The sequence below is a fragment of the Perna viridis genome, chromosome 2 (genome assembly GCF_037379345.1).
Source record: "Perna viridis isolate PV_CMFRI_1.1 ecotype Kerala chromosome 2, ASM3737934v1, whole genome shotgun sequence".
In the NCBI taxonomy this organism is placed as follows: Eukaryota; Metazoa; Mollusca; class Bivalvia; order Mytilida; family Mytilidae; genus Perna; species Perna viridis.
In genome coordinates this window covers 2,569,958-2,597,694 of record NC_142446.1, presented here as the reverse complement: position 1 = coordinate 2,597,694, position 27,737 = coordinate 2,569,958, and the positions used below count along the sequence as shown (strand labels likewise).

Genomic DNA, 27,737 nt, shown 5'->3' with positions numbered 1-27,737 from the left:
ATTGTAATCTGTATATGTGATCTATTTAATAGATAGGTTTAGCTGGTAATTGTGTAGTTCTGTCAGTATTCTACTATGGAGGAATTATGATGACTGAGTCACAGATTTCAGTTGGAGATCTCTCAGCTTTTCTCTTGTATGCAGCGTACATTGGAGTCTCATTAGGTGGTAGGTTCACAGTTAAGATGTCTCTCTATAGAAACAAAAAAAAAAATAAACAGAGCTTGAGGAATAATGTATTTATGAAAAGAAGTTTTTTCTTAATTTCTCATTAGATATTATTATACCCCTAAAAACAAAGTTTTGGGTCAATTATTCATTATGGTTACGGGAACTAGTAGACAAGAAAAAACACTCAAGAGATATGGATGAAACTTTATAGGATGCCTGTGCATAATATGTAGAAGTGCATGAAGGAATATACTTATTGTTTGAATATTCCTGAGGGAGATAATCCAACTTAAGGGTTTAACATAAATCTTCATTATAAAATGGGGTTATTTTCTTTGTGAGCTTGCTGACAGTATTTCTTGTTATCAATGGGACTGTTGAATGCATTACACTGGCTTTATACCAAGAAGTCAATAAATGTCAGGACTAAAATGTTTGGAAAAGTCCTCAATCTATGTCAGGACTAAAATATTGGAAATAGTCCTCAACTTATGTCAGGACTAAAATGTGGGGAATAGTCCTCAACTTATGTCAGGACTAAAATGTTAGGAATAGTCCTCAATCTATGTCAGGACTAAAATGTGGGGAATAGTCCTCAACTTATGTCAGGACTAAAATGTGGGGAATAGTCCACAATCTATGTCAGGACTAAAATTTGGGGAAAAGTCGTCAATCTATGTCAGGACTAAAATGTTAGGAATAGTCCTCAATCTATGTCAGGACTAAAATGTGGGGAATAGTCCTCAACTTATGTCAGGACTAAAATGTGGGGAATAGTCCTCAATCTATGTCAGGACTAAAATGTTAGGAATAGTCCTCAATCTATGTCAGGACTAAAATGTGGGGAATAGTCCTCAACTTATGTCAGGACTAAAATGTGGGGAATAGTCCACAATCTATGTCAGGACTAAAATTTGGGGAAAAGTCGTCAATCTATGTCAGGACTAAAATGTTAGGAATAGTCCTCAATATATGTCAGGACTAAAATGTGGGGAATAGTCCTCAATCTATGTCAGGACTAAAATGTTAGGAATAGTCCTCAATCTATATCAGGACTAATATTTGAGGAAAAGTCGTCAATCTATGTCAGGACTAAAATGTGGGGAATAGTCCTCAATCTATGTCAGGACTGAAATGTGGGGAATAGTCATCAGATCTATGTCAGGACTAAATGTGGGGAATAGTCCTCAATATATGTCAGGACTAAATGTGGGGAATAGTCATCAGATCTATGTTAGGACGAATATGGTAACAAATATTTTGCTGATTGAGCATAGTTTAAAGAAATTAATTTTGATATAATTCATTGTTTTGTTGTAATATATTTAGTAAGCAATATTTATTAGGTATGACATCCTTTTATTCTGAGATGATGAAAGGCCTAGGTGCAAGTACAAGACTTTGGGAATTAACAGATAAGACGCCAGTTATTCCAGTATATGGTAAGTGTCAATTATATATGAGTTATGGGAATTAACAGACATGAAACCAGTTATTCCAATACATTACACTACACTGAACAACATTATATATGCTTTACACTACACTACAACATTAAATACTGGTATGCTTTACATTATACTGAACAACATTATATATGCTTTATACTACACTACATTATATATGCTTTACACTTCACTACAACATTATACATACTACATTGTACAACTTATATATACTTTACACTACACTACAACATAATATTCTGGTATGCTTTACACTACTGAACAATATTATATATGCTCTACACTACACTGTACAACTTTATATATACTGTACACTACACTATAACATTATATATGCTTTACACTACACTAAAACATATATGCTTTACACTACATTGTACGACATTATATATGCTTTACACTACACTATAACATTATATATGCTCTACACTACATTGTACAATGTTATATATTCTTTACCATACACAGCACAACTTTATATATGCTTTACTCTACACTACAACATTATATATGCTTTACACTACACTATAACATTATATATGCTTTACACTACACTATAACATATATGCTTTACACTACATGGTACAACATTACATATGCTTTACACTACATTGTATGACATTATATATGCTTTACACTACATGGTACAACATTACATATGCTTTACACTACATTGTATGACATTATATATGCTTTACACTACACTATAACATATATGCTTTACACTACACTGCACAACTTTATATATGCTTTACACTGCACTACACAACTTTATATATGCTTTACACTACATTGTACAATATTATATATTTACCATACACAGCACAACTTTATATATGCTTTACACTACATTGTACAACATTATATATGCTTTACACTACATTACATCATTATATATGCTTTACACTACACTATAACATTATATATGCTTTACTCTACACTTCAACATTATATATGCTTTACACTACACTGTACAACTGTATATATGCTCTACACTACATTGTACAATATTATATATGCTTTTGATCCTGAGGAAAACATGGCCTCTTAATAAAATAGAACATAGGGGTCAGACAGTTTTTTGCATATATCAACAAAACCTTTATAGTGCTGCAGACAGGTATCAAAAAGTGCTTTAGTTTTCTAGATTAATGCACCTATAGGGTATGCGGCTATATCATATGTCAATGGAAAGATAAATCAATATAGTTTTTGAATATTATATTTATCAAACTTAAAAATGGTAAAGTTTGTTCTATTTTGCATTAATTAGAGGAGGGGTCAAAGATCAATCAAGCCCAATACACTTTAATAAGTAATTTAAATGAAATGTTCATTGTAGGTATTGGGAAACATGTAACATGTAAAGATCACATGAATAGAATTTCAGAAATAAAAAAAACATTTTCCAATGTTTTGGAAAGTCACCCCTGATTTGCACTAAAACTCAGTAATATTTTTTTCAGTATGTTACCATGGCTACTGGATCTTATCTTATAATCAGTAAATTACTTATAAATGACTTGAACCTCCACACACCAAGGATTACAAAAATATGTACTTTTTTATGACAAAACTCTTGAAAATTCTTTGCAGACTGCCTCAAAACAGCTTTATTTCAACAAAATGTGACCAAATTTTCAGAATTGACTTAACCGTATAGTACTTCCATAAGCCATATTGATTTTGCCCTTCTTCCACATTTTTCCACTATTTTTAATATTATTTCTTTCAAAAATCTTCTCCTATGACACCACCTGGCCAATTAGAACCAAACTTGGTATGAATGTTCCTTAGGGTGTTCTGCATAGAATTGTTGTGGGGATTTTAGATCCATTACTGAAAGGATCAGACAGAAGTTTTTCACATATATATCCAATACTGTTAGGTTTAGCCAAATTCTGACATGGGTGAAATGTTAACCATGATAAGTTCTATATGTGGTCAAATTTTTATGTAAATCTGTATAGCTATGTTGGAGTAATAGCTCTTTTTTTAAAAACTTTTTGCTGTTTTTAATGTTATAACTTTAAAAATTGCCAACGATGGTCATTCCCTCCACGGGACTCGAACTCGTACCACTGTGACATCTATGGCAACACCGCCTGCACAAAGTCCAGTGCCCTAGAGCACCCATGCAGCTAGGCTATAAAATATAGCTTTCGCTGGCCGGGTTATTCCTCCTCGTAGGATTAATCTATTTTTGATAGCCTGGCTGGCCAAGTGGTCTACACTGGACTGGAACGACCAATATGATAAATATATATAAAGATTTTTTTTATTGTCAGGTGGGATGATACCATCCACTCCAGTAAAAGGAAACATTGAGTTCTGTGATGTCAATTTCCATTATCCTACACGGGAAGATGTGGTTATATTTGATAAACTATCATTAACAGTACCATCAGGCTCCATTACTGCTGTAGTTGGTCCTAGTGGATCAGGAAAATCAACTGTTGGTTCTCTCTTACTTAGATACTACGATCCTGAGTCTGGTAAGTTCTTATGGCCCATCCATTATCAGGCACTACGATCCAGAATCTGGTAAGTTCTTATGGCCCATCCACTATCAGGTACTACAATCCTGAGTCTGGTAACTTCTTATGGCCCATCCATTATCAGGCACTACGATCTAGAGTCTGGTGAGTTTTTATGGCCCATCCACTATCAGGTACTATGATCCAGAGTCTGGTAAGTTCTTATGGCCCATCCACTATCAGGTACTATGATCCAGAGTCTTGTAGGTTCTTATGGCCCATCCACTATCAGGTACTACGATCCAGAGTCTGGTGAGTTCTTATGACCCATCCACTATCAGGTACTACGATCCAGTCTGGTAAGTTCTTATGGCCCATCCAGTATCAGATACTATATTTAGCAATCTTGTTTACTTTTCTTTAAAAATCATCTCTTCTGAAACCATTCTGTTGATTTATTAACAAATTTGGTCACCAGTATCCTTATGGTATCTTCTTTAAAAAATTATGTCTTTTATATAGATCAACCATAAATTGTGGTTGCTGTTGCTATTTTAAGACCAGAGGGATCAAGTCACTAATTTCAATTGATGAATGAATCTTATGATAAGGCCTTCAATAATCTTGATCCATACAAACTTGTAAGAGGCACCTCATTAGAGTTATTGCCCTTGAAAAAATGGAAAAATAAAGTAGTTGAGCAATCAGGCTCCAGGAAGCCTCTTGTTATTTCTTCTCTCTGTTCTTCCTTACTGGCCTAAAAGGCCATGTGAGCTTTTGTCATCACTTGGCATTCATCATTATCATCGTTGATAAGGTCATTGTTCGGCGTTTCCTTTTAAGCTGACCTGGCCGTAGGCCGTTCAAGCTATTGCCATTACTTGGCATCCATTGTCGTCGTCGTCAACAATTTCTTCTGGTTTAAAGGAAAGACCGGTTTTCTGAGGGCCAGGTTTGGAGAAGTTTCACCGTATACACTATTCAATGAAAGTTTGCGTTTTTATTTTTTTTGGTTGTCCTAAATCAAATGACCATTTGGATTTTTGATCGGTTAACAGCATTTACTAAAAATAGAACATATTGGTCAGACAGTAGTTTTTTGCATATATTTCCAAAACCGTTAGATTAGTCAAATTCTGATGTGGGTTAAAGTTTATAGCATGATGAGATCTATTTGTGGTCAAATTTTCATTTTAATCTGTTAAGCCATGTTGGAGTTATAGCCATTTTTCAGCATTTTTTTGTTATTTTTAATGTTATTTCTCTCAAAAAACTTCTCCTCTGACACTACTTGACCAATTGGAACAAAACTTGGTATGAATGTTCCTTAGGGTATCCTGCATAGAACTGGTGTGGGAATTTTTGATCCGTCGAAAAACATGGCCACTGCTACTAAAAATATAGCATAGGGGTCAGACAGTAGTTTTTCACATATATCTCCAAAACCATTAGGTGTAGCCAAATTGTTTCAGTGGTAAAATGTCCCTTATTATAAGGCCTTCAAAAGTCTTCAGGGATCAAAGTTGTCAGGCAACTCCTTGTAAGAGTTATTGCCTTTGAAAGATGGTTTTTTGTTACAGTTTTCAGCCAATATTTTTGAAAATGTAAAAGATGGAAAGCAACCTTCAATTGCTGAAATGATCCTTATGGTAAGTGCCACCAAAGTCTTCTTGAGTCAGAATTGTTGGACAGCTGCTTGTTAAATTTATTGCCCTTGAAAGGCAAAATTTAACCTGGTGAGCGATTCAGGCTGCTGAGATTTTTTAAAATCTTCTTAGAAACCACTAAGTGGATTATTACCAAATTTGGTCACCAGCATAATTGGTGTATATACTTTAATTGTTTTTTTGAATTATATAGATCAGATGGCTTCCATTGCTATTTTTATACCACAGAGGTCGTCACCGATTTCTACATATAACTCAAAAACTATCGGTATAAGAAATATTGGGAAATAATGTGGCCTTCCTTCTAAAGCTTGCAGAGCTGTACTAATGTCTATTATTGGTAAAGTTGTCAGGTCTCTCCTTGTTAGAGTTATAATAGATTGAAAAAAAACTCTCAATTGATGAAATGATCCTTATGATAAGTTCTGCATAAGTCTTCATTGGGTCAAAATTGTTAGATGACTCTTTGTTAGGCTTAATGCCATTGAAAGGCAAAAACAATTTTTTTTACAGTTATTAGTATATATATCTTAAAAACTATTATAGATAGAAAAATACTTTCTGTTGATGAAATGATTCTTTTGATAAGGCCTACTAAAGTCTGTATTGGGTCAAAGTTGTCAGAAGACTCCTTGTTACAGTTATTGCCCTTGAAAGGTGAGAAATGAACCAGGTGAGTGATTTAGGCTCCTGGGATCCTCTTGTTTCTAGAAAATTTCAAATTGTAGTGACAATAAGTTTTGTTTATTCAAGAGCCAACTATTCTAAAGGGTATTTTAGATATTAATTAGAAGAATTTTTACCAGTTATATTAGCGGATGCTTGCATCAAACACATTTTTTTTTAAAGATTTACATTATATAGTATTTGAGTTATTTATTAAGATTGAAAACATGATTAGTTTTTTCAGTATTATCATTTATAGACATTTAAAGAAAAGAATTTAAATTGATTATCATCAAGTTTGTTGTTATCATAACAAGATAAAACCAAAGGTGCAGATTTTATAGAACATGGTGAATTTCTTAAGTGTAATGGCAGATATACGATATACTTTCAGGATGTGTAAACCTGGATGGTGAGAACATCAGCAACTTAGATCCCACATGGTTAAGGAGTCAGATTGGTACTGTCAGTCAGGTATCATTTTTTTAACATATCATTGATAGTTTTATCACCCCCACTGAATAGAAGGCATAACAATGTCTGGAGTCACTTATATGTGCCCTGTAGCAACACTGAATACACATAGAAAGTTCTGGTGGCAACACAGAATGGACATGTTTGGAGTCATTCCACTTTAAATTGTGCCCAGTGGCAACACAGAATGGGCGTAGAAATGCCCATATTAATTCTTGTTTGTAAGCACTCTCATGCCTTCATTTCTTATGGATTTTTCATGATTGCTACTTAAAAATAACCACTAAGTCTCAGATAATACAGTGCTGTTTTATCATGACCTCATCACAATGTTTCCCTGACATTAAGTATATCTCAGATAATACAGTGCGGCTTTATCATGACCTCATCACAATGTTTCCCTGACATTAAGTATATCTCAGATAATACAGTGGTCCTTTATCATAACCGCATCACAATGTTTCCCTGACATTAAGTTTATCTCAGATAATGCATTGCTGCTTTACCTCATCACAATGTTTCCCTGACATTAAGGATATCTCCTATAATGCAGTGCTGCTTTATCATGAAAACTTAGAGGGCCCCATCTCCTTTAGAAATAAAGAGCTTAAAGAGGAAAATAGGTATTATCATTAGTATTGATAGAAAAAAAACTTATCGTTCATGATCCAGATGTTAATATGATCCTTTTGAAATTCTGTTTTGAAAATTTTGTATAGTGTAGGCTTATCTGTTTTCGAGTTAAAGGTACAAAGTTTGGTCATGCCCAAAAAAATCAACTTTTTATTTTTGGTTCAATTTCTAAAATAAAAAAAATATTAGATTCCTTATGAAAATCCCTGCTTTTTCAGATTTCAGATATCTCTTACTGTTTTTGACTTATAAAGGGTCAAAGGTGCCACACCCTATAAAATTGACTTTTGTATTTAAATTTCATAGTAAAACATTGAAACACATAAAAAATCTGCTTAGCACACAACTACCTTGTGCAAAGATTGTCTGTTCAATTAAAGAAAATGCTTGCATGCTTTGTCCATAGATCATTCATTTTTCAATAAAATTTTGTGAATTTCATGCCTAAGTTGAGTAATATTTAATTGATGCTGAATAGTCATTGCGGAAATATTTGCTAAGGGGTATAATCCAATTTGAGGGTTTTACATGTTCTGGATGCAGTATCCCCTTTGTTTTAGCCTGTTTCACATTATTTTCACAAAGTTTTAATGAAATAGATTCACATAACACTATGACAAATACTACAATCTTTATAACTATCTAATTTGTTTTTGTAGGAACCAGTTTTATTTTCTGTTTCTGTGAGAGACAATATAGCCTATGGTTCACCTGATCCTAATACAGTTACAGAGGATGAGGTTTACGAGGCTGCAAGAAAAGCCAATGCTTTCAACTTTGTCAGCAGGTTCCCAGACAAGTTTGATACTTTGGTTGGGGAAAGAGGACAAACTTTATCAGGTGAAATATGCAATATTTAAGGAATTTAATGAATAGTTTTAGGAGTTTATCATAGTCAGGTTTTTATCGCCCTTAGGTAAGGCCTTGCTCCAAAACTTTTACAATCATTATGGTGCCCTGATTGACCATTATAGTGTGTCAAATTACTTCCATCTGTCATAATCATCTTCCTCTTTGCCTGGACACAATCTAAGCAGCATGGTTGGTTTCTTGCTAAAATCAGGAATTGTTTACCCTTCCAGAGCACCTGTGTTCACCCTCAGTTTTTTTTTTTTTTTTTTTTTTTTTTGGGGGGGGGGTGCGGTTGCTTGTGTCTGTGTTTACTTTTCAGGTTTTTGATCCTAAAGGGATAAAACTACCTTGTGTATTTGGATCATCAGACTCTTCCTGTTACACTGTTGAAGTAATGTATTATTATTACAGAGCTGGACGGGGTATCAGAGCAGTTAAAACTTTCACACTAAATACAATAGTGTTACAGATAAAGGAATTTATTTATATTTAAAATGCCAAATTAAAGTTGAGATATAGTACTTTCATGTGTTAAGTTCCATATACCGGCGATGATAGTTTTTTTTTGTTTACTAAAGCATGGCCTTGTTTTGTCAACTGGAGGAATATCTGATGATTCTGCCCATGCTACAATGAATTGCATGTATGGGTGAATAAAAGAGTTATTTATTATTTCAATAATTTATTTTTTTCAAATTCAAGATCAATGTATTTTGAGTATTTTTACAATCACTTTTTATTAACAAATTTTTAACAATAAAATTATAGGAAAATGTCTTCAGATGATTTTTCCTTAGTGTTTAAGCAGAGTTTCTTAAAATTAAGCCTAATTTCACTTTCATTTTAAGGCAGATGTGACATTGCATGAAAACATAGGCCCCATGGACATTGGTTCGAGGATTGTACTTTCATGATTATTTTTTTTAACGAGTTAAAATGATGTGAACAGTGTATAATAATCTTCTGTTTGACACTTTGTACTTGGCATTGTTTTGTCAATAGACTCCTCCCTTGATACTTTGTTCCTGGCTTTGTTTTGTCAGTAGATTTCCCCCTAGATACTTTGTTCCTGACTTTGTTTTGTCAATAGACTTCTCCCTTGATACTTTGTTCCTGACTTTGTTTTGTCTGTAGATTTCTTCCTTGATACTTTGTTCCTGACTTTGTTTTGTCAATAGACTCCTCCCTTGATACTTTGTTCCTGACTTTGTTTTGTCAGTAGATTTCCCCCTTGATAATTTGTTCCTGACTTTGTTTTATCCGTCGATTTCCCCCTAGATACTTTTTTCCTGACTTTGTTTTGTCAGTAGATTTCCCCCTTGATACTTTGTTCCTGACTTTGTTTTATCTGTCGATTTCCCCCTAGATACTTTTTTCCTGACTTTGTTTTGTCTGTAGATTTCCCCGTAGATACTTTTTTCCTGACTTTGTTTTGTCAGTAGATTTCCCCCTAGATACTTTGTTCCTGACTTTGTTTTATCCGTCGATTTCTCCCTAGATACTTTTTTCCTGACTTTGTTTTGTCTGTAGATTTCCCTGTAGATACTTTTTTCCTGACTTTGTTTTGTCAGTAGATTTCCCCCTAGATACTTTGTTCCTGACTTTGTTTTGTCAATAGACTCCTCCCTTGATACTTTGTTCCTGACTTTGTTTTGTCTGTAGATTTCCCCCTTGATAATTTGTTCCTGACTTTGTTTTATCCGTCGATTTCCCCCTAGATACTTTTTTCCTGACTTTGTTTTGTCAGTAGATTTCCCCCTAGATACTTTGTTCCTGACTTTGTTTTATCTGTCGATTTCCCCCTAGATACTTTTTTCCTGACTTTGTTTTGTCTGTAGATTTCCCCGTAGATACTTTTTTCCTGACTTTGTTTTGTCAGTAGATTTCCCCCTAGATACTTTGTTCCTGACTTTGTTTTATCCGTCGATTTCTCCCTAGATACTTTTTTCCTGACTTTGTTTTGTCTGTAGATTTCCCCGTAGATACTTTTTTCCTGACTTTGTTTTGTCAGTAGATTTCCCCCTAGATACTTTGTTCCTGACTTTGTTTTATCCGTCGATTTCTCCCTAGATACTTTTTTCCTGACTTTGTTTTGTTAGTAGATTTCCCCGTAGATACTTTTTTCCTGACTTTGTTTTGTCAGTAGATTTCCCCCTAGATACTTTGTTCCTGACTTTGTTTTATCCGTCGATTTCCCCATAGATACTTTTTTCCTGACTTTGTTTGTTCTGTAGGTTTCCCCTTTCAACTTCAGTATTCCTATTTTTGCTTTACAATACTGATTTTATTAATGAAAATGTTAATAATTTAAGATGGAAAGGTATTTGAATAAAAAGAATTAGGTGTAGAGCTAAGTAAGAATTTGTATATACTTTTCTGTAGTAGTAAAGTTTTATGATTCTTCTTTTGTATAAAAATGTGCCTGCAGAAATGTGTTAGCACAACCCTTTGTACATGTATGAATTAAATTGAAGTATCCAAAGAAAAGAAAAGAAAATATTATCAACACATTTTAAAACATATGTTTGTAACAGAAGTAATTTTGTTTGAGATATTTCTATTACATCACATGCACTTACTTACAGGTGGACAAAAACAAAGAATAGCAATAGCCAGAGCAATTCTAAAGGTATGATATAAAGTTATCTCCTCATTAAATGTTTTGTTATGGGTATTTCTTATTAGTGAGTGTATACTAGTGACTGAATTACCTCAACTTTATATCCTATATGTATGGACAAAGTTTATGGTGATTGTGAGTTTTACAAAGGTAATAACATACCCAAAGTATTTCATTGAACAAAATTTTTTTCTGAATAGATCACGTTAAAATTACTATGATTCAGAGGAGAAATCTAATGTCAACTACACAGGCAAAATTATTTCACATGATTTTCACCTGAATTGAGCAAATAAACTAAGTGACAGAGTTCACGTGAAATTCAGGTGATTGGAGCCTTCACGTGAAATTCACACAAAATGTTCACATGAAATTCGTGTTTAGTAAATTTCACAGAGAGATTGGTTTACTGGGAGTTGATTTAACTGGACTCAGCAAGAGAGATTGGTTTACTGGGCATTGATTTAACTGGACTCAGTAAGAGAGATTGGTGGACTGGGTGTTGATTTAACTGGACTCAGTAAGAGAGATTGGTGGACTGGGCGTTGATTTAACTGGACTGAGTCAGAGGGATTGGTGGACTGGGCATTGATTTAACTGGACTCAGTAAGAGGGATTGGTTTACTGGGTGTTGATTTAACTGGACTCAGTAAGAGGGATTGGTTTACTGGGCATTGATTTAACTGGACTCAGTCAGAGAGATTGGTTTACTGGGTGTTGATTTAACTGGACTCAGTCAGAGAGATTGGTTTACTGGGTGTTGATTTAACTGGACTCAGAGAGATTGGTTTACTGGGTGTTGATTTAACTGGACTGAGTCAGAGAGATTGGTTTACTGGGTGTTGATTTAACTGGACTCAGTCAGAGAGATTGGTGGACTGGGCATTGATTTAACTGGACTGAGTCAGAGGGATTGGTGGACTGGGCGTTGATTTAACTGGACTGAGTCAGAGAGATTAGTTTACTGGGTGTTGATTTAACTGGACTGAGTCAGAGAGATTGGTTTACTGGGTGTTGATTTAACTGGACTCAGTCAGAGAGATTGGTTTACTGGGTGTTGATTTAACTGGACTCAGTCAGAGAGATTGGTGGACTGGGCATTGATTTAACTGGACTCAGTAAGAGGGATTGGTTTACTGGGTGTTGATTTAACTGGACTCACTAAGAGAGATTGGTGGACTGGGCGTTGATTTAACTGGACTCAGCAAGAGAGATTGGTTTACTGGGCATTGATTTAACTGGACTCAGTAAGAGAGATTGGTGGACTGAGTGTTGATTTAACTGGACTCAGTAAGAGAGATTGGTGGACTGGGCATTGATTTAACTGGACTGAGTCAGAGAGATTGGTTTACTGGGCATTGATTTAACTGGACTCAGTAAGAGAGATTGGTGGACTGGGTGTTGATTTAACTGGACTCAGTAAGAGAGATTGGTGGACTGAGTGTTGATTTAACTGGACTCAGTAAGAGAGATTGGTGGACTGGGCATTGATTTAACTGGACTGAGTCAGAGGGATTGGTGGACTGGGCGTTGATTTAACTGGACTGAGTCAGAGAGATTAGTTTACTGGGTGTTGATTTAACTGGACTGAGTCAGAGAGATTGGTTGACAGGGCATTGATTTAACTGGACTCAGTAAGAGGGATTGGTTTACTGGGTGTTGATTTAACTGGACTCAGTCAGAGAGATTGGTAGAGTGGGCGTTGATTTAACTGGACTGAGTCAGAGGGATTGGTTTACTGGGCATTGATTTAACTGGACTCAGTAAGAGGGATTGGTTTACTGGGTGTTGATTTAACTGGACTCACTAAGAGAGATTGGTGGACTGGGCGTTGATTTAACTGGACTGAGTCAGAGAGATTGGTTTACTGGGCATTGATTTAACTGGACTCAGTAAGAGAGATTGGTGGACTGGGTGTTGATTTAACTGGACTCAGTAAGAGAGATTGGTGGACTGAGTGTTGATTTAACTGGACTCAGTAAGAGAGATTGGTGGACTGGGCATTGATTTAACTGGACTGAGTCAGAGAGATTGGTTTACTGGGCATTGATTTAACTGGACTCAGTAAGAGAGATTGGTGGACTGGGTGTTGATTTAACTGGACTCAGTAAGAGAGATTGGTGGACTGAGTGTTGATTTAACTGGACTCAGTAAGAGAGATTGGTGGACTGGGCATTGATTTAACTGGACTGAGTCAGAGGGATTGGTGGACTGGGCGTTGATTTAACTGGACTGAGTCAGAGAGATTAGTTTACTGGGTGTTGATTTAACTGGACTGAGTCAGAGAGATTGGTTGACAGGGCATTGATTTAACTGGACTCAGTAAGAGGGATTGGTTTACTGGGTGTTGATTTAACTGGACTCAGTCAGAGAGATTGGTAGAGTGGGCGTTGATTTAACTGGACTGAGTCAGAGGGATTGGTTTACTGGGCATTGATTTAACTGGACTCAGTCAGAGAGATTGGTTTACTGGGTGTTGATTTAACTGGACTCAGCCAGAGAGATTGGTTTACTGGGTGTTGATTTAACTGGACTCAGTCAGAGAGATTGGTGGACTGGGCATTGATTTAACTGGACTGAGTCAGAGGGATTGGTTTACTGGGCATTGATTTAACTGGACTCAGTAAGAGGGATTGGTTTACTGGGTGTTGATTTAACTGGACTCACTAAGAGAGATTGGTGGACTGGGTGTTGATTTAACTGGACTGAGTCAGAGAGATTGGTTGACTGGGCGTTGGTTTAACTGGACTCAGCAAGAGAGATTGGTTGACTGGGCATTGATTTAAGTGGACTTTGCAAAGGATATTGGTTTACTGGACGTTTTCCTTTTGCATCAAAATTGAGGCCTTTTGCACCAGTTTACTTTTCGTAGTTAAATTGCGCCAATAAATTAATAATCATTTTGCCCTAGAATATAAGTAAATTTAAATTTGTACTACATTAGATGCATTGTGTGTTTATTGTATGTTATTATTATCAGAGGTAGAAGTAGAAAATAATGGCAGTGATAAGACCTATACTGCTACCACACTCTCCAAAGAAGAGATTGTGGAAAACCATAAACTGTGCTATCCTCTTTTGGTCTCTATACCAAAGATGGTGATTGTGATTTACCGTCTATGTATAGGATTCCTAAACTCCACAAGAATTCATACAAACAATGTTACATAGCTGGATCTGCAAAATATACCACCAAACCTCTTTCAAAACTTTTAACTTCTATATTCACAGCTGTCAAAGAGGGTCTGCAGTCCTTCCACAACACTTGTTACTCCCATAGTGGTATTAATTCAATGTGGATCCTGAAAATTGACAATCAGTTCAAGACTATTATCAGAATATAATAGCATTAAAACATATGATTTTTCAACACTTTATACTTCTATTCCCCATAGTCAGTTAAAATCCTGACTTAAAAACATTATATATTGTTGTTTTTTCCAAAAAAGATGGTACACCTAGATACAAATATATAGTTCTTGGTAGTGATTCCTCGTACTTTGTAAGAAATAATTTCAAATCATCTTCCAAATATACAGAAGGAGATGTTTACAAAATGTTGAAATTTTTAATTGGCAACATATTTGTCCAGTGTGGTGGACACATTTTTCAAGAAACAATTGGCATTCCAATGGGAACAAATTGTGCTCCCCTACTTGCTGACCTATTTCTTCACTCTTATGAGGCTGATTTTATAGGTGATTTGATCCGAAAGAAAGAATATCGTTGAGGTAGATCCTTTAATCTCAGGTTCCGCTATATAAGTGACATATTATCTTTAAACAATCCTAATTTTGGGGATTTGACACATCGCATCTACCCCAAAGAACTTGAGATAAAGGATACTACAGACACTGTGAAGTCATCCTTGACAAACGTGATGACTTTTCATTCAGAATTGTCAACTTTTCTTTCATCTGTGGCAACATCCCTTCAGCACCTGCGTATGGAGTGTTCATATCACAACTCATATGTTATGCCAGAGCTTGCCAAAACTATGCAGACTTTTTTTATTCCAACAAATACAAAGAATAGAGTTCTAATAAATAGGCCTCTGGAACAGTGTTATGTTGCTACAAGATCAAAGTCATCACTACAAAAGTTTTATGGTCGTCATCATGAACTCATGGATCATTACAGCGTATCCATCTGCAAGTTTTCTTTTCCTCTTTCATCAACCCCCGACTTGACTTTTTATGAGCAACTCAGGGTGTTTCGAAAAGCAGTGGACACCTACCCTACCATTGCAAGTGTTCCATGCTCCCAGTTTTCAGTCGAGTCATTCATCTTTTTTTTTAATCTCTTTTTAAACTGTAAACCAGTGAATATGGCCTTCTTTTTTAAACATCTATGGAACATGTTAGCGACTGACGATCGGACAAGCAATACTTTATCCTTTATAAAAAAGAAGAACTATTAAATCATTTCCATATATGTTATCCAGTTATTTTTCCTTCCCTTTTTGTAAATTTTAAAATTTAAAGTTGAAAATTTAAAAACAAATGATTACAATTACATTAAAATGAAAATAAAAAAATAAATAATTATGATATATAATTTATATTTGGTTTTTATTCCGGGTGCATTTTTATGTATTTTTTATGTTTCTTTTCTTTAATTCATTTCTAATTCATTTTCTCTATAATTCGTGTGTTTTATTTTACGATCATTTTACTAGTTGATATTTAATTTCCATATTTATATTTGGCACAAAAGGTAGTCTTTTTCTGGCGGAAAAGAACTACACAGAAAAATATTTTTTGTCGTAATTTAACTATGATTTGAAATCCAATTTATAAGTGGACGATGCCTGTTGTAATTCACCCCATACTGGTCTTGTTCATCATCCATACTCTATAAAAGGTATATGCAGATGAGAAGACATTGCATTTACACCAGTAATTTTTAACAATTTTTGTGTATTGAACTTTTATTACCTAAATCTAAACCAATTTTTGTTGGGACATGTTATTATCCATTTATCCATTTGTCAGTCCAATGCCCTAAGTACAGGTTTTAGTAACCATTATATATTGTAGTAGAAGAAGAGCTAAATCTTTGTATATAAATACAATTATATTGAAGTTAGATCTGTGAAATCTTATAATAAAATGATGTTATAGCTAAGCTACTGTAGCTGAATGGGAAAAGTGTTTTAGTGTCTCAGATATAAACGAGGCCTGGTTAGTTTTTGAAATTTTTTAGAGAAATTTTTAAAGATATTCTTGGCAGTGTTAAAGGATGCAGCTCCAGTTCTGAAAATTCCCATTACTTGTTTTGATAAATTTATCTATCTCAGAAATTATGGTCCCTGATAATTTGAAAATGGCTGAAGTACAGCTTTTGAGGAAAATGATGAACTTAAGCCTGGAAATTATTTATTTGAATTTCAGTTGGGTTTCAGAAGTTCTTATTCAACAGATACATGTCTCATTCATGTTATTGATCACATCAAAAGTCATACAGCCAAAGGTCTTTTTACAGGCTTGGTACTGTTAGACATACGAAAGGCTTTTGACAATGTTGATCATATAATATTATGTAAAAATAACTGGAGGTTATTGGGGTATGATTCATACCATGGTTTAAGTCCTTTTTGACTAACAGAAAATAAGTTGTTAGTATAAATGGAGTAACTTCAGAAGTGTGTAATATTACATGTGGTGTCCCTCAGGAGAGCTTACAGGGTCCGTTACTATTTCTAGTATATGTGAATGATGTTCAAACTAGCATTGACTCAGATTGTAAAGTATTAATATTTGGAGATGATACTGCTATTTTATATTGACATAAAGATCATGTGGTTATCTCTTGTACATTATGCAGAATGCTAGACTCTTGCCATGAGTAGTTGATAGACCATAAATTGTTTGTTGAAACGTGTCATAGTTTTCCTTTTCTCTATCATCTACCCCGGACTTGACTTTTATGAGCAAGGCCGCAGGTGTTTCTAAAAGCAGAGGACACTTACCCTACTGGTGCACCTGGTCCATACTCCCAGTTTTTAATAGCGTCTGAGTTGCTCATATGCTTTTGTTACTTTGTATGTATGATTTTAGTTACTTCATGTTCTTTGTTGTGTATGTCTGTTTTCCGTGTCTGGTCTTTGTTCCTGGATTACATTCTTTTGATTACTGCTATAACCTTGGTTCCCTTGATTATTCTTTTGGACCAAGTTGGAAACTGCGGCCAGGCATTTTTGCTATCATTGTAATGGTATTAATATTGAATCCAAAAATTTTGTAAAACATTTGGGAATTATAATTGGGTAATTTCTGACTAGGGATTTGATTGTTAATTCTATAGTAAAAAAGGTAAATCAAAGGCTTTAATTTCTATATAGAAATAAACGATGTTTAAACCTTCAAACAAGGAAAACATTATACTCTTCTCTGCTCCAATGTCATTTTGACTATGGATGTGCATGCTGGTATGAAGATATATCAAAACAAATGAAAAAACTTTAGGTTGAAATAAGATTGTGAGATTTATTTTACAACTTCATTCTAGAAAGTGTGTAATATATATTGAATTTGAAAAATTAAGCTTTTTAAATATTTGTAGTAGACCCAAACAGCTAAGTCTTAATCATGTATTTAACATTTATAATAATATATGTCCAAATTATTTGCACACAAATTTAGTTAGAAATAAAACATCTATTAATTCAAGATCTAGTAATAAGAATTTTTAATCTTCCAAATATACCAAAGAAGATGCTTTCAAAATGCTAGAATTTTTTATCAACAACATATTTATCCAATGTGGTGGACATGTTTTCAACAGTTGGCATTCCAATTGGAACAAATTGTGCTCCTCTGCTTGCTGACCTATTCCTTCACTCTTATGAGGCTGACTATATAGCTAATCTGATCTAAAAGAAAGAACATAATTTAGCTAGATCCTTTAATCTCAGTTTCCGCTATACAGATTACGTGTTATCGTTAAACAATCTAGTTACTGGGATTTCACTTCTGATTTGCTAATTATCATAGTACTCTTCTGATTGACCAATTGTCATAGTTCCTTCTTCTGATCGGCCAAAAGTTTTCCACTGTTAAATTTAAGGCATTCTTTTCTATGTATACATAGGATATATTGCAGCAATTTAGATTCAAAATATTTTCTGTTGCAATTAGTTTTAGTCAAACTTTTTCAGTTTTCAGTTGGTGACGGTTGCCATTGATTGTTACACCTGATGGGGAACAAATTTAGTTGAAATTTGTAAACTTGGTTTTCTGCTGGTTATTTCTTGGTGAGATATTTGTACTCCTATGGGCTTCTTTTTTCTGACTGCTATAATTCTGATACTAAGACTTTCTTTTTTTAGAATCCCAAGATCTTGATATTGGATGAAGCTACAAGGTAAACATTACCACTGAAGGAAGGTTTTGTGCAACAGTATCATACATGAAAACAGTTCATAAAACCATTATAAAACATAAGTAAACACAAAATATACATTATGAGTGAACACAGAAGTAAAACATACATGTAGAGTGAATATGGTAATAAATCATACATTAAGAGTGAACATGGTAATAAAGCATATATTTAGAGTGAACATGGTAATAAAGCATATATTTAGAGTGAACAGGATATTAAAGCATACATTTAGAGTGAACAGGGTAAAAGACTTGCTTATAATTTGCCTTTTTGTGGAACACACATTCATAGTGAAACATGTATTCATCATTTGCTGTAATGTAATATACAAATCAAATTTTTGCATGATCATGAAACAGGAGTTCAGATTTGGCCCTAATGTAAAATATAGACATTCAGACCTTGACACATAATTTTGTATTTATTACTAGTAATTGGTTACCACGTTGTAAAACACATCGGAAGATCGTCACATCATAAAAAATGCAACTTGTTCTTGTCGTATAAAATGCCAACTTTGCCATGTTATAAAACACACATTCCCATTTTGCTTAAATATAAAACACGTATATGTTGGGTTTGCTACATAGTGTATGTGTACATTCCTAGTTTTCAACAAGATTTACCACAAATTAGTAATCAAGACTAAGAGATTTCTAGTAAACAACAAAAAAGTTAATTTATGTTTGACAACTTTAGATACCTAATTGCTATGCACTATTAATTATTACTTGAAGCTTAAAAAAAATTGTATAATTATAAGACTCTGCCAAAAACTAAATCTATATGTGGGTATATACCAAACTGTATTACACATGTTAAAGATTTGTTGTTACAGTGCCTTAGATGCAGAAAGTGAATACCTGGTACATGAAGCTCTAGAGAGACTTATGGTGGGAAGAACTGTGATAACTATAGCCCATAGACTGTCAACCATTAAAACAGCTGACCAAATTGCTGTCATAAATCATGGTCATGTGACTGAGTTAGGAAGTTACAATCAGTTGATGGAAATAGAAAATGGATTGTTTAGAAAATTGGTTGAGAGACAAACAATTACAATTGATAATGACTCGTCATGACAAAATATCAAATGTTAAATGATAGGACCACAAATACCTTTCTTCATCCTTCTTCAGGATAAGTCTAGTCTATTTCTAAGGATTTGAATATTCTAGTTCTTTCAAACTAAGAGTATGCATTGTTTTAAAACTTCTTACTTAAGTACTTATAACACATTACCCCATCATGTAATTAGGTGTCAGTTGGTCTTTTGGTTTTACATGACTTGGTGAAATCATTAGATAAGGTTTGATAGTTTTCAATTTTTATTAATATCCTTATAATCATTGACAAGTTATTTTTTGCATTGCCAAATCATCCAAATGAGGAAAGATACACCGTTTCACCATCATCTGTCTAACAAGTATTTTTGTGGCACTTTTGTCAATAACCACTTGAAAGGTGGCATTCACTCAACGTTTTTTTTTGTTTGTATCAATTTTTGAAAATGACTATGAGAGTACTTATTTCTAGTTTTACTGTTTTACTCTAAACTGATAGTCTAATCAATCTATCAAAACCATGTATCCATTTTTCAATAATGAACTTCAGGTATTCCAATTATGATGGAAATGATGAAGTAAATATTCTACTTTTTGTGGTTATAAGATTCTTTTAACAGTTAAAACTGTTGATAAATAGTTTGCGGATATAAACAATACAATTTTTTAAAAATTTGAATGATGGAAGCATTTTCTGTTATTAAAAATTACCTAAAAATTTAGTTATATCCATTATACTTCAAGTATGTTACATATGGGCATTACAATGTGTGAGATATAGTTCAAATGTTCAAATAGTTCGAAAATGGAACAAACGAGAAAAGAAAAAAAAACACTAAAAACATTTTTTTTAAGGAGTTATCTCCCTTTTAAAAGTAAATTTCAATGAAAGTTATAAATTTGCATTGACATTTTATGTTGCAATTTGTTTAAGGTTAATTTATTTGTGATGGATTTTTAGTTTCTATCCTAAAGTATTATGTATGGTTATTAGAAGTGAAGGATTTCTATCTGTGTCACCATCAATGGAAGCTTATCTATTATTAACGCAACTACATCCGTCTGTCTTTCACACTTAGAGGTACCTACTTTGTATAATCTGTAACTCAAAAAGTACTGAACCAATATTATGCAGAGTGTTTAGATACCTATTGAAGATGTGCACAAAAATACAAATGTTTTTCTACAGTTTTTTACAAGTTGAACAATATTATTTAAACTTTGCATTAGTGTTTATTTACATATTTGAGATGTTCACCTTTTGATATGAAAAATTTCACAAATATCTGATGTTTTGCATACAACTGCAAAGAATTTCAGATCTGTAATACAGAGGTGTTTACTTATACGGATTTTCTGTATTTTCTACGGATTTTGACTGCAAGTTGCACTGTACAGATTGTGAATATCTCTATAGTACCTTTGTTAAAATTTCAGAAAGTTCAGGATTTTACAAATCATTTCCATAGAATACGGAGAAAAAAAAATGATTGTCATCAAGTAGTATAAACAGATCTCTCCCCATACTGTAGTTACCTTCTTCGTTGTCTGTAGAAACAAACACTTTATTGATGTAATGACTTGTCTATTTGTGTTTAGATTTCTATGATATTGTACCACAAGGTGCCATACCAATAATGTAAGGCTGGCATTGTTTTTGGGGTTACAATTTGAAACTGGTAAAATTTGTTCTTGATTTCTTAACAATATCTTGAATAAGTAAATTTATCCTTTTGGAATTGTTTCACAAGGTGCCATATGCATACTACAAAAGGAAGGCTGGCATTGATTTTAGGGGTTATGACAAACAATTAATGAAATAAGGGTTACTTTGATTCCGGTCAAATTCTTATCCTGCATCAAATATTTAATCAGAATCAAAATTCAAAGCTGTATCAAGCATGAATGGTGTGTCCATACTTGCCCCAACTGTTCAGGGTTCTACCTCTGAGATCACATCAAGCTGCAATCTGCAAAGCTTTTAATTTAAATGTTAAACTTACGTTTTTCAACAGCATATGCCTTTATTGGTACATACTTTTTGTAGATTATTACTGCACACTATAGTTTTTATATGACAAAAAATGAGATACTATACATAGTATGGCTCTGTTGTCCTTTGCATCAACCAATACTAGGAATGATTTGGTTTTTAGGGTACATATTATAAGCACGAGGGAATTTAAGATCTTAAGGAGTGAAAATAAACCATTGTCTTGGTTTCCAGACAATATCTTGAATAAAAGTATCTTGATCTCTATTAGATTCCATACCACAAGATTTTGATGTATTTATACAGCTTACATTGTAGAAATTGAAAGCCAAAAAGTGGGTCAGAATAATATTTTTCGTAAACTTTATATTAATGGATTATTTGTTATGTCTTATTGGAAATGTTAAATGTCTTTGACCACTTTCATTCTGATCTGATCCATAATGCAGTCTCAAACAATTAAATTTCAGTCTGGTATCAAGTTGTTTTGTCAATATTTGTCTCAACTGTTCAGCCTCTGTGGTTGTATCAAAGTGCACCCTGAGAAGCATTTTATTAAATGTTTTTTACATCTTTATGCATGTTTTTAAGATATGTGCCAGTATATTTGTGATGGTGATGCTGTTTATTTTTTTTTATTAGATTTGTTTAGAATGTATCATAAGAACTGCGGAATACAGTAATCATATTGATTTTTGTGTATCCTGTCACATGAACGTATTTTGGGTACCAATTTTTGTGGTTTCGAAATACAGTAAGCACAATAAAGTGTTAAAAACAAATGTTAAAGGTGCTAATTTTCGTACTATTCTTGTCCACTGCAAAAATAGCAAAAATTCATACACACTGAAAATTAAAACACTTACAGTAACTTTTGAAAAGTTTGTCTGTGATAACTAATAAAAATAGTAAAACATTCTTCCATGCTATGCTTCTTCTTGTAGCTGAAACCCAATATCATTTGAAAGGGTAGACATAAGCAAATATACTTAAAACCTGTACCTACATTATGGACGGTGAAAGTAGGTCTAGTAGCAGCTCAATTTTATGGAAATTTTTCAGTGTTGGAATATTAGAATACATATTGAAGATGTGCATTTCTTATTATATATGTATTTTTTTCTGAGGCAAACTTTTTTTTTACCTTGAGCAAAAATAACTCATAATTTTTTTTCCAGGGCCATAGGTTAAGCCAAATTCTGACATTCGGTAAAAGTGTTCAGCTTGATGAGATCTATCTGTGGTCAAATTTTCGTGTTAATCTGTTAAGCCATGTCGGAGTTACTGCCTTTTTTCAGAAAAAAAATTCACTAATTTTAATGTTTTCTCCTCCTATTGGACAGAATTTAATGAAAATTGACATTATTAGGATTTTTTATCAAAGAAAAAACATGACTGCTTTTACAAAAATAGAACGTTGCTTATCGAGCAAGGTGAGCGATTCAGGCTCTTTAGAGCCTTTAGCTCATATTTTTATGTGGTGGAGGGTACCTACTTTGTAATATTTGTATCTCAAAAAGTATTTACTCAATTGAATACCAGTAATATTGAAATATTAGACATTGTTTATATATATATCGTAGATGTGAAATTCCTATTAAAGGAGTTCTCCTACATTCTTAGCATTTTTTGCAGTCATTGGTATCTTACTTTATGTAATTTGTAAGTAGAAAGTCTAATCCAATGTTAATTCAACTTTGAACAGACACGTATGGGACTTGTCTTTCCTTTGAGAACAGCCTCGTTAGTTTTTGGGTAGTATGCTGGCCTCAAATGTGGGAGGTCATTAGTTTGATTCCTTACCAAGTCATATCCAAGACTTTAAAATTGGTAGTCACTGCTTCTCCACCAAGCAAACAGTATTTGTAGGATAGAGTGATGACTTGTCGGTTCGGAGTCCAAATAATTTGTACAAGTACGATCACATGCCTACCTGAAGGCTGTTGCATCTGTGAGCTAGCTCAATAAAGATCTGCTCAGCATGTTTGGCTGGTGCAAAGCAGGGTCTGTTCAATAAGTCAACCATTCTCATCCTGAAATGCATAAAATGTTTGCCTTAGGTCAAATAAAATTATACCTCTGTTCCTGTTACCTGTCAGAAGAAAAAATGGGTCGGCAGGTCGGGATTTTATTTTGTTTTATTTACTTATTTTCCCCAAATTTCATAGAAAACAATTTTAAAAACATCTTATTAACCAACCAGACTTTGTGGAAACCAAAAATTGAGTACCATCTGTGAAATACCAGATTTAGTTGGGTAACAGTCATCACATATTACCAAGTGGGAGAAACTACCTTTTCACGACCATTTCTCTCGCTTGACAGTGTAATGGCAGTGACACTTAAACGCAGGGACTTGCAATTCATTATGGTAACAACAATTGGTTTGGACACAATATTGCAGAAAATTGAAATATATTTGAAGTTAAGGAAGTTCTGCTTTTAGGGTGCTAATAAAACACCCTTGCTTTGAAAATCAATTTAGATTTTTTTAATAGGACCAAAAATAAAACTAGAGGCTCTAGAGAGCCTGAATCGCTCACCTTGTCAAAAATAGTCTTTACAGCTTTCTAAAGCTGGACTCTTGACCAATACAGAGCATCTTAGTTATCAACCCGGTTTTCATATTATAAAATAAATCTCTAATTGTCAAATTTTCTCTTCAAGGGCAATAACTCCAACATTGAGCACAAATCTTTATGAATTCAAAAATTTCAGCATAGGTCGGTCTCACCATGCTGATAAATTTCCCTCCCCATAAAATTAGGCCAAACCCTTTGGTTTTCGAGTTATTTCAACAAGTCTTCAATTTTTTTTAAGTGGTGGCCATGTTTTCCAAGTTTGGTGATAATTCACAGGGTGGTTTCAGTGAAGAAGATTTTAAAACTTGCAGTTCATTATAGACACAACAACTCATGTGGATGCAATATTACACAATATTTGGAAATTTATTTTAAGTACAAAGTTCTGCTTCAGGGTGCATTCATGGATCACTTTGTACCTCAATATCTAAAAACAGTAAATTATAAGGATAAATTTGCTAAGCATACTTCTTAAAGCTCTTGTATTTAGGCAGGGATTTTCATTAGGAGGCCAATACTAAAAATTCGAAATTGCGCAAAAAAACAAATAAGAGGCTTACAAGAGCATGAATATTAAGGCCCAAAATTTTAAAAAGGAGTCACCCAAAAACTTAGTAGACATTAGTAGAGCTCCCCAAGCTATTAATGGAAGGTCATGTTAATTTTCCAATATACTGGTATCTTATATACTTTTTGAGATATATGTAGAAATTGGTGATGACGCATGTGACCTAAAAAGCATGGCGGCCATGTTTTATGCTTGAATTTTATAATCAATATACTTTTTAAAATAGACATAGGGATTCTGGTGACCAAGTTTGGTAATAATAAGTGGAGAAGATTTTTTTTTAAGTTAACAACAGATGATGACAACGACTGATGCCTTTTAGGCCAGGTGAGCTGTAATGGATATTTTGGGGTGTGTCACCCTTTAGCCCCTTTTAACTTGAAAGCCGTAAGAGACATCTGAAATCTGCTTGAAAAAATTCACGAGAAATCAATAACAAGAGGCTCTTAAGAGCCTGAATCGCTCACCTGACAAACAATGTGTTATTAGCACAATAAATACATGAATGTTCATTATAAAACTGAGTACTAAAGGTCATGTAAAATGCTGGAAATACCTGTAAAAGCCTTTCAAGAATCTCTGGAAAAATGGGCAAAATGAGTTCTCCCTACGTTTGATCAAGATGCAGTCTTGGTCAATCTGATGATACATATTACAAGCTTTAATTCATCTCCAAATACAAGTTAAATCTTTTGGTCTATATTTTTTGTTGTTTTTGTTTTTAAAATGTTTTAAATAATTAATATAAAAATTGTGGGTTGTTTTTTTTTTTATTTAAATGTAGGTCAAAGTGACCTAATAATGAGAGAACCCTGTTGTAAGAAGACCAAATCACCTGTGAATCATAGCTATACCATGTTTAGTACTTGTATATAGGCATCAATTCAAAGTCAGGATACACAAACAGATAAGGATATATCTTAAACGTGTACTCCTTTCACCTTTGTGACAGAGGCTTTTAAATAACTCAACAACAGTGTGATAGCATCCGTTTCTTTAGGCCCTAGCCTACCCGTTAAACCCTTTATGTGGAAGATTCTATTAATCTTTGGATATATCTCATAGATAATATGCAGGATATATAGTTGTGGATATAATCAACTGGTCTATGAAAGATAGAACTAAACTTTTTATACACGATCAATAATTTGACTTAAGCTGAAGTTCAACTAAAGTGATTACCAAGATGAAGAATAGGAGTAAATATTAAATTGCTTGACAAATAATTCACTCCACTATACAACCACGACTAAAGTCAGAAAACTGTTCTTATTCTGGCTGTATGGGTTGCTTTGCTATAAAAGAGTATTTCACTAATGACTAAGTTGTTCTCTTTCATATAAGATCATATTTAGGTTGTTTTCTACTTTGGTACTACAAAAATCTTGTTTTCTGTATTAATGTGCAGCGACATCAATTACTAGAAACGTGTTTTAAAAATATATAATAATCTTGGTTTTAGGGGGCCAAATATGGCTATTACCATACATTCTCCTTTAACTGTATTGTTAGTTCTACCCACTTTAACCCCAACCTGTATAAGATGGTGAGTGGAAACCCATAAGGAAAAATAACCACTCTTTGGACATTTAAGCTTGTTCTATTGAACGACTTTAAATGTAAAAAAAAAACTCAGGTGGATTTTACACTTCTTTACTTTAATATATAATACATTTAATGTAACTGAACTGCTACATAAAAAATCTGATGACCAATAGGCATCAAGTTTATCTCTCTCATAATGAAAATTTGAATTCATATTTAGAAAAATATGACTAAATTTGAGTGTTGTAAATCCAAAGAAGGAGCAAGATCAGAGAGGAAGGTTGTCTTCAAATCTTCAAGGGAACAATCTGATGCTCTATAGACAAACACTACTTGGAAGAGTCCTTTGTTAGGCACAATAATTTCCACCAGCAGAAATTCTAATGTAGGTGTTGAATATGGCAACTGTTTGTGAATTCAAAAATACAAGAAGCCCATGTGGAGGTCTAGTATTTGGATATTTTGGATATTGATCAAATCAAATAGGTGTTTGAAATCCAGGTAATAAGTAATCATTGTTGCTGTCTGAAGGAATTAACCTTGATTCTGCAATACCAATGACATCATTACCCATAATGCTCGGATCTGCTCTAATGTCTTCGTCATGCAAATGCAAAGATCTGGCATTGTTAAAAAAACACCTTAAAATTTTCACTTGGCAAAGAATACAGTGGCCCGAAACACAATGAAAGTGCCGCTTCGGATTTTAATCTGTCAACTTCATCATTGACACAGTCAGACACAGCAATATTTTCTCGACTTAAGTTAATACTAATAATCCTGATAAACTTGTGACTCGGCTTAAAGCAAGATAATGAATATGAGGAATCTCCCCTTTGCATTTAGAATCAAAACTCACAACTACTTCTTTTAAGGTATCACCTTGCGACTTGTGAATTGTTTCCAGCAGCAGATCGAAGAGGCATCTGGATTCGTTCAAAATTTTTGTATCTACAACTAAATGATCTCAAAGAGTAATCAAGGGAACCAAGGTTATAGTGGTAATCAAAATAATGCAATCCAGGGACAAAGACCAGACACGGATAACAGACACACACAACAAAGAACATAAAGTAACTAAAACCATACATACAAAGTAACAAAAGTAAATGAGCAACTCGGAATCCACTAAAAACTGGAAGCATGGACCAGGTGCACCGGTAGGGTAAGCGTCCTCTGCTTTTCTAGAAACACCCGCCGAGTTGCTCATAAAAAGTCAAGTCCAGGGTAGACAAACGAGAAAAGGAAAACTATGACCCGTTGAATAAATCAGTTTTAATGGTGTTGATGGATACACCATAACGATCCACGAGTTCATGATGACGACCATAAAACTTCTGTAGTGATGACTTCAATCTTGTAGCAACATAATCCTGTTCCAGAAGCCTATTTGTTAGAGTTCTAGCGCGATACAAAAAGTCTGCGTAGTTTCGGCAAGCTCTGGCATAACGTATGAGTTGTGATATGAACACCATACGCAGGAGCCGAAGGGAAGTTGCCACAGATGAAAGGAAAGTTGACAATTCTGAATGAAAAGTCATCACGTTTCTCGTAAAGTTTGGTCAATAGTTTT

The 27,737-nt window shown here is 33.9% G+C and overlaps 1 protein-coding gene and 1 long non-coding RNA gene across 2 annotated transcripts in view; one reads left to right on the top strand and one right to left on the bottom strand.

Annotated features, from left to right (window-relative positions):
* LOC148623295 (ATP-binding cassette sub-family B member 10, mitochondrial-like) overlaps positions 1 to 23,085 on the top strand; it is a 39,643-nt gene extending 16,558 nt beyond the window's left edge. Inside the window, exons 6-13 of the mRNA XM_088565045.1 lie at positions 33 to 168; positions 1,518 to 1,613; positions 3,926 to 4,132; positions 6,842 to 6,921; positions 8,214 to 8,394; positions 10,992 to 11,035; positions 18,357 to 18,391; positions 19,251 to 23,085. Of these exons, the coding sequence (XP_088421171.1) occupies positions 33 to 168; positions 1,518 to 1,613; positions 3,926 to 4,132; positions 6,842 to 6,921; positions 8,214 to 8,394; positions 10,992 to 11,035; positions 18,357 to 18,391; positions 19,251 to 19,494 (1,023 nt within the window). The 3' untranslated portion in view covers positions 19,495 to 23,085. The remainder of the gene's footprint in view (positions 1 to 32; positions 169 to 1,517; positions 1,614 to 3,925; positions 4,133 to 6,841; positions 6,922 to 8,213; positions 8,395 to 10,991; positions 11,036 to 18,356; positions 18,392 to 19,250) is intronic.
* On the bottom strand, positions 17,506 to 23,540 carry LOC148623294 (uncharacterized). Its single transcript, XR_015919409.1, has 2 exons — positions 23,403 to 23,540; positions 17,506 to 17,900 (listed from the first exon to the last, which is right to left on the bottom strand). It is a non-coding gene; the product is annotated as an uncharacterized LOC148623294 (long non-coding RNA).
* Positions 23,541 to 27,737: the final 4,197 nt, after the last annotated feature.